This window comes from Cynoglossus semilaevis, chromosome 11 (assembly GCF_000523025.1).
Source record: "Cynoglossus semilaevis isolate Cse_v1.0 chromosome 11, Cse_v1.0, whole genome shotgun sequence".
Classification (NCBI taxonomy): Eukaryota; Metazoa; Chordata; class Actinopteri; order Pleuronectiformes; family Cynoglossidae; genus Cynoglossus; species Cynoglossus semilaevis.
The window spans coordinates 9,560,358-9,568,798 of NC_024317.1; the positions used below are offsets into that span (position 1 = coordinate 9,560,358).

Below are 8,441 nucleotides of genomic sequence, written 5' to 3' on the forward strand. Positions count from 1 at the left end.
TAGGGTATTTGAAGAGATTTAGGGTCTGATGGATGGTGAGCAAAGAATGAGCTGAATGAAGGAAAAGGCAGGAAGTGGATTAATACAAAACAGAAGGATGAAAGGCACGGCAGACAGAACAGGAAGTGAAGAAGACGGGCTGCAAATACTTCAGCCAGATGCCGAGGAGACAGAGACGATGAAATGAAATAACGACTCCAAATGTCACACTGTAACATCTATATGGGACATATTATTTTAGAAAAACTCACACTTCAAAAGCAGTATGGTTGCAGCGAAACATTTTAACATAAAAAAACCAAGCAGTTCAGCGGCTCAGTTTCCTTTGATGACGGCCCAGACAGGGCCAGTCAGTTTGTCCATGAAGCCTTCAACTGTGGTCTCATCTGACCAACAAATGTGTGTCCAATTTCTTTTAATCCATTAAAGGCGCACTTCAGGCCAGGGTTTGAAGAAAGGAAGCGATGGAGACAGACGTAAGATCTTTGTCTTCTTGAGCGTAGGAACTTTTTAAAGAAAATTAACAGACGACTAAAGTTAACTTGGTGGTCAGTGTTGACCACACCTCTGATGGACGCTCCATCTTTATACCTTTAACTTTTAACAGTTGACTAACTGATTCAACGCAACCTTTCTGTCTCTGTTTAAAAATTGAAACAATTGATTTTGTAATTGTCATTTAATTACCTTCTTGCTGTGTTTTTACCTAATAAACAATAATTAACATTCATTTTAGAACTATTTACTTATTATTTTTTGAAAAAAAATATATTTTGATTACACACGCAGTCACTGTTGTGGCAAAGTTTTACTTACAGTAACTTTGTGTTCTCCAGTCAGGTTTGGCCATTCACACAACAGCTGGCTCTCAGACAGGGTGAGAACACAGGGAGTCTCCCCAATTAGCACCGTGTAGTTCAGCTTAGTGTTTCCTGGAGCAGCCGGAATTAGGTTACGGCCCTAGTAACAAGACACAAACACAAACACACGTTTGAATTTATTTCACAAAATGAGTTCAGAAAAATGAACATTTGATTCAAGAGTGTAAAATAAAAAGAGAATCCACCGCCCCCGTCAGGCTGAGCCAAAACAAAAGGTCACGTCCGAGTGGCTGACAGGGGTCAGCGGGTCACGTTCAGCTTTAACTGCCTGTGTAAGTAAGTCTAAATTGCAGGTTACCATAGCAACAGTGTTTCAGCTTGAAACTGCAACAAACTGTATTTGACAGCAAGTGAAAAAGTAAAAAAAAAAAAATTTAAAAACAGGTGGATGATTTTATTAATTAATTTATTTTATTGTATTCTTTTCTTTTTTTTAAATCAATCACAAGGGCTGCAGTGAGTCATTAAAAAAGACTACGTGTTACAACACGGTGAATATTTAACTATGAAAAATAACGATATTTCAAATGTATTTCATATCTCGTGTCTGTCTTCATCTTCAAATATCTTTGCTTTGCTGGGAAAAAAAAGCTCTTGATGAACATCTAATTAACAGCAATTAGTTATCAAGATGCCATTTCTGAGATGTTTATTTCTGAAATCCCTCAGCCGGAAACGTGGTGGTGCAATCAGAGCTTTTCATTATAGAATGATATTTAGAGTTACAGGAAAGAGGCACGAGGCTTTATTTCTGAACCTTTCTCCTGATTGGCTGAAAAAGAAAGGGCTTGAAGTTTCAGTGAAACTGCCTCCAGTTTCTGAAAGGCTGTGAGGTTTAAGGGATGAGGCATGAAGACAAAAGTTAACGTTTGTAAAAGGCGGGCTCCTGGATGAGAAGTACGAATTCTCTGTCCTACCATTTAATCAGTGTAGCTTCCACAGATGTTGCTGCAACTCAGGGATTCATTTTAGCTAGCTTTAGCTTAGCTTTTTATTAGCACCTTAACTTTCAAACTTCATCCTTTAAAGTAACAATAATAATAATAATAATAATAATACATTTTATTTAAAAAGCGCCTTTCAGGTCACTCAAGGACACTGTACATAAAATAAAATGATTGATTAAAACAAAGTGATTTGAGTTCCGTATTAATCATTACCCTGCAAAAGGTCTTTTAACGGAAATATAAAAATACAGAAAAGTATAGCATTTACAATAGCTAAAATATCTGTAGGGATGTGTGCAATATCACAGTGTGGTTTCTTTGAGAAAGAGTTTTACCTTGAGGATCAGTGGTGAGCTGGGCTTCAGCTCCAGCAGGCCTGTGGTACTCAGAGGTTCAAACACCGGGTCGGGGTGGTAGCTGAAGGTCTCGTTCACCACCAGCACGGAGCGAACGTCGTCCATGATGAAACCAATCTCGTCGGGACTGCTGCCGACTTCTGAGAAGCTTTTGTCAGATCCAGCCACAGAGGGCGCCAGACATACCATCACGGTGTTATTGACAACTGTGCAGTTCTATAGAGAGAAACAGATTGAAAATGAAGAGAGGAGAAGAGTTAAAAGATAAAAGTTGAAATCTGATCTGAAAAGTTATCGATGTTCTTCCTCTGTATAAAAAATGCTGCAGTTCAGCATTCAGTTTATTCCCGCGACATACTCAGATGTATAGATTAGATTATGTGATTATGTGAGTAATTAAATATGTCTGTAATGACATGATTTGGAAGAAGCATGGCTTAATAGCATCAGTGTTGTAATCAGTGTTGGTATCATCCACAAATCCCTGCTGGGACTTGACTCTTAAATCACTGCTGAACAAATGAGGCCGTAATGACACAGGAAGATGTGGACCAGGTCAGTAAGGAGCTGCTAATGAAAACTCAGCAGGGGTAAAGACCACGGCGTATTTCAGCTTCAACGTGCATTACCATACATTTCTCTGGGCCACATGATCACACGTGTGAAAGTGTGGCCGCCATGCTGAGGCCAATCCCACAATTCATCAGTAAAGGGCGATGTGCACACCACACAGTTTGCTATTTAACCACAGCTGTCATATGGTCTGTTTAGAGCACATCATATCATATATTGTCAAACTCAAGGCCCGTGGGCTGAATATGGCCCACTGCATCATTTTCTGTGGCCCACTAGAGCTCATCATGTGTATGGTTGTCTTAAATACAATATCTATCTCCAACTAATGTTGAAGTTGATGCCAAATGAGTTATGGAATCAAGCTGGGCACCGACCAGGAACTTGGTCTCAAGAACATGTACCAACTTTTCTGGAACTGTAGGCGGAGTACAAAGGAAAAAAAAATATGAAGGGATATTTTTACTTTGGGCTCAGAGTCTGAGAGGGAGAAAGGTTAGCTCAGCCCTGTGGTGCTGGGTGAAGGCAGAGGGGATTTGCCAGAGTAGCTTTATTGCTGGTTGACATTTCAAAGGTTAAACTGCTAAAAGGAAATTCAACATCAAAAACAAACAGAAAATGGGCCCTTGGCTGGTTGACCAACGGGTCAAGTGTGTGCAACTCAGTGGGTAGGTGTGAACTGGGGATGTGTGTGTGTGTAGTCGAACCATGGCTGTGTTTACATGTGAAAAAGATGCTTTGAGTTATTAATTATTTTTGTAAATGAATGTAAAAATTAAAGCAATAAGTGAATGGGATGAATGTAGATATAAATAGAAAGCAGGTGGAAACTGGAATCTTCTATTTTAGTTCTCTTATTTCTGTGGATTAACTATTCGTACCTTATTATAATTAGATCAGTCCAAATGAATGTGAGTTAATTACAATAATTAACTTGTGAAATTGATTTCACAAATTTGAGTTTTGAATATATTTTTAGAACATAATATTATTAATATTAGTGCCATAATAATAATAATAATAATAATAATAACAATGACAATAATAATAATAATAATAATGTGGATAATGAGGATTCTTTCTATGATTTCTGTCCAGATAAATAGAGGTGAAGCAGAAACCTGTGTCTGTGTCTTGATGTCTTCACCAGTTGAATCATTTGTTCTGTCAACTACACCACACTGAGTCTGGATTCAAACACCTACATTTTCAGACTTGGCCGATCCATACTTGGCTCTCATTTTCGGCTCTTTGATTGTTGCCAAATTGGTCCCGGTAATGGTCAACATGGTTCCCCCACTAAAAAAACAGAGATAACAAAAACACATTTAGAGAGTTAAAAAAACAACAACAGAGAAACATAATTAACACATTATATAATTAACACTTCTGTGTTCGTCTGTAGTCAAGTCTGCTGCTGCTGCAGGTGGAGATAAATGTGAAGAAAATGGGAGACAAGAGGTCCTCCAGTTGAACAGTTACCGTTACTGTCTGCTCCTGCTGCAGCCTTTCTCCGGCTTATTCATGAGAACCCACTTCCAGGTAATGATAGTAACACCAAAGTCCTGCCATGAATGTTAAAAGCTTCTTTAAACTGATATGGAAGCCGGAGGGAAGAATTTTGCAAATATGTAGCGTTACTCCTGAGAGCTGCAGTGTTTGCCCTCAAACTGTGGAAATCCAGGGGGTTATTTTTTAACGGTGGCCAGTGTTATTTTTCGACCTGACACGCACTCCACATCTGAACTGCTGTGAGTGATCCGACATGTTTGGTAACCTTTAAACCTGGACCTATTACGGTCTAGGTGACTCTGATAAGTACAGACACTGGTAACGGGGGTGAGAGACGTACCCCCCCACACTGCCCCCTCTTGACAGCTGAGAGTTTGAACTTTACATGATGTGAGATGTTCTGACAGCAGCTAAATCTGTCAGAATACAACACCAAAAAAAATCAACAGTGTCATAATCTTCAGTTTATCTATAATCACAATATGAACATCATTTCAGTGGCACTCGTTTTTATGTCTTGTTAAACCATCTGTGGACACAGCAGCTGTGAACCATGGAAACAGGAGTTTCATAAAAAGGAACACACGTGCTAACATGACGAAGAGTCTGTGAAAACAGTTTATATATTAACAGTTTTTACATGACGCTCACATACATGATTGGTTTGCCTGAGATGAGCAGCGTGTCATCCTCCAGCTGACAGTCACTCTCACTGCACTGCGCCATTTAAATAACATTAAATACCACAAAATTGCTGCTCCATCCTCCAATAACATTAAATACCACAAAATTGCTGCAGTACCCCGTGTGTTTGTGTGTGTGTGTGTTTGTGTGTGTGTCTTTGTGTGTGTGTTGTGAGCCACAGAGAACTCTGAATACAGAGGAGAAAGTCTCTGTCACGTCTGGTTTTTGTTTCTGGACAAGGCAGGCTCTGTGCTGTTTTAAACGGGCCCAGCCAGCGGGTCGAGGAGGGGAGCAGAGCAACACAATAGTTGGGTAAATAAAAAGCGTGAACGGCCTTGAGACGCATGTGCCTGCTCCTCGGAGAGTACTGAGTAAAACACTGAGCACAAGCAGAGTGTGGAGGTCATTCGCCCTCAAGTCTGATGCCAGCGTTTTTATTCTCATTCCCCTCACACGGACCTCAGCGTTTCATTCATCTGGATCCAAATGAGATTTCTGTTCCGCTTACATCTCATTCACATGACGAGACAATGGCCGAGCCGCAGAGACTGGACAGAAAACCCATCTGCTGGAAAGTCTAATATGAGCTGGTCTAATGAGTGACACTCAGGATGTAGGAGATGAACCTGAAATACAGATGTTTTAATCACCTTTAAAGTTAATTTTACTTTACCAAAACACTACTGGGGCTAAAATGGCAACACCGACGTAAGTAAATGAGAAGGTAAACACTGAGACTGCTTCATTTCAGAACTGTGGAGTTTCTAGGTCATACCACTGAGCCTATTAGCATTTAGAAGCTCCACGTTTTCCCCCCCCCCCACAACACAGCGTGTGTTGCACAGGGAACCGTCCTGTGGCTATGTAGACTCATTTCAATAAGTCAAATAATATTTTCAGATCCATCTCTGCTGCAACTCATCAACCAGCGGCGCTCGGCTCCAGGAGCCTCCTCTTTTGCCTTTTCCTGCGTGCAAAGATTTACTTTTGAAACATAAAGACTAACAGAATAACTAATGTGCCTTTGAAAACAGGAAGGGTGTCGGCACAGAGAGGAGCGTTCTGTTAATTTTTTCTCCTACACTCAGCCAGGAGTTGTGCCAGTATCATCCTAGCCTTTAGACCAAGTTCATATTTCACACTGACAGAAGTGGCATTAATGTATGGCAGAAGAACCAGCAGGGATTGATGAAGTATTCGTGTATTTGTATGCGTTCTATAAATCAGTGGATCAAGCAGAATTGCAGATCAAACACAACATTGATGCAGATTACGGTTAATGCAATAATTAGATGACAGACTTGATTTATTAGACAATAATGCCTGATGGATTTAACTCCGTGGTTCAACCCTGCCTGGAAACTGCAGGACACAAACAATATTTAAATAAATAAAATATAAAAGTTTCTCTCTTGTTAATCATCAAACACTTCATTTTTTCCCTTGTCCCATGACTAAATATTTTTTATAAAAAATGTTGACTGTGGACTTGTGGGTCACCCCACCTGGCGATGCTCCAGTCAGGCTCAATTTTGAGGATGGTCGGGTCATCAGAGTAGTTGAACTTGACCTCCGGGTTCCTGAGCTCGGCAGAGTTGATGTCCACCATGACTGGTGTCGTTCCTGGAACTTGTCCCGCTGGAGTCACACACACTATCTCCCTGCTGGTCCTCCTGTAGATAGAGAAAGGAAGAAGACGGGGTTGAAGACGTCACGTGAAAATCTCTGCAATAAAACTAAAAAACGTGTGTGCACGTTTGGGGAATTTAAACGAAGCAAAATATTAGAACTGGAGAAGAAAGTACTCTGATAGACAGAAAGAAGACTGTGTAGAAAGCAGAAAACACTTCATCCCTCAAACAGCTCATCTATAATGTATAGGATGCAACAAAAATGTAAGTCCATACAAGTAAAATGTGAACATCTTTCACTCCTTCTGCCACAGTTTCATCAGCCTGAGATGTACTTCTATACTTCAAAGTCTCTGCTTCTTCTTTCTTTCTTTCTTTCTTTCTTTCCTTCCTTCATTCTTTCTTTTTTCATCTCTCTCTGCCTTTTTTCTTGTGAAGTGTCAGATCAGGCCAGCCAGGTCTCTGGGTGATGAAACTCTGTCTCTGGGGGACAGACTGCCAGCTGTGACCTGCTGCTAAACTTTGTGCCACTGCCAAAGACTGTGCTCTCTGCTGCAGCAGCTCCTTCCACTGTGGCCTCCTCCTGTGAGAGTGGAAACACTGCTGGTCGAGCAGCAGGGGGTGGCTACCCATGATGCTTTGTGTGAGTGTGTGTGCATGTGTTAAATTAACATACTGAGCAGATTTGTGTGTGTGTGTGTGTGTGTGAACACCGACAGGTGGTTGACATTTCCTTGTTATTACAGGCTGCAGCTCATGGACTGTTCTTCTAACTCATCTGCCTGTGTGTTGATGGTTTATGGGATTTGTGCTCTCGCCGTCAGGTGAGGAACTGATGGAGTTTGTGAGGAGGAAGGAGAAGCAGGAGAACACATTTATCCTTTAACAAGATAGTATCTAAGTTAAGATAAGATTTTTGGGAGAAGGTCAAAGAACTTTCTGTTACAGAACAGTTTGATTTATGACCAGAATATTCGGTGATTGTTTTTTTTTAATAAAGACATTCATTTGTCATTCTATAATCAGCCTGAATCTACAATGATGATTGACTGAAATGATTAAAAAACCCACATTTCTGTTATATATATATAGATAGATAGATAGATACTGTATATTTAATTTAATATTTAATATTTTATTTTACCGACAGATGCGTAGTAAAGGTGCTGAAATTCAATGAGTTTAAATGAGGCATTTATTATATTATTTATTCATTATTTATTGCGTTAAGCCAGGTATCAACTATTTTATTTATAATCACTGGATAATGTTATTATAGAAACAGGTTAATCCATAAATGTCAGGTGTTTTATCAATTTTATATCAGTTTATCTCCACAGCCCAGTGGAAACTCCGGTTTTTTAGTTCAATCATTTCTCATTAGAAATAACTGGTCGTCAAGTGTCTACTGACTGATCCTTACAGGCAACACTGAGGGCGAAGAAACACCATGAGGGACAACACGCAAAAAAACCCCCAAAAAAAACAAAACATGGCCTCCACATTCATTAAGTGCTACGTTGCCATGGGAGCCAATCTCCTCACACGTCACCATCAGAAGCAAAGGTTTTTGACAAAGTTGTAGCCACACAACTGAGACCCAGGAGGGGGCGCCGGGGGAGAAGAAGACAGAAAAGAATTTGGAGATCAAGATGAGAGCGTAAGTGACTCAGGGTAAAGTGGTTTTGATTAAAGCGCGAAGACGCCTCAAAGAGATGAACTGAGGCCACTTTATTTCTTTGGCCATAAAGGTTACTGCCGTGGAGTAAAAGAAAGGCCAGGACCACGATGTTCTCCTTTCTTGGGATGTGCTTCAGAATTCTAAATTGGCCTTTGCTTTTCTTTTGATATAGTTAG

At 40.2% G+C, this 8,441-nt stretch overlaps 1 protein-coding gene across 1 annotated transcript in view; it reads right to left on the bottom strand.

Annotated features, from left to right (window-relative positions):
- Window positions 1-8,441, bottom strand: part of LOC103386256 (plexin-A1) — a 125,874-nt gene that overhangs the window by 20,236 nt on the left and 97,197 nt on the right. Inside the window, exons 15-18 of the mRNA XM_025060058.1 lie at window positions 6,459-6,626; window positions 3,963-4,056; window positions 2,164-2,400; window positions 817-960 (exon numbers count right to left, since the gene is read on the bottom strand). Coding sequence (XP_024915826.1) covers window positions 817-960; window positions 2,164-2,400; window positions 3,963-4,056; window positions 6,459-6,626 — 643 coding nt within the window. The remainder of the gene's footprint in view (window positions 1-816; window positions 961-2,163; window positions 2,401-3,962; window positions 4,057-6,458; window positions 6,627-8,441) is intronic.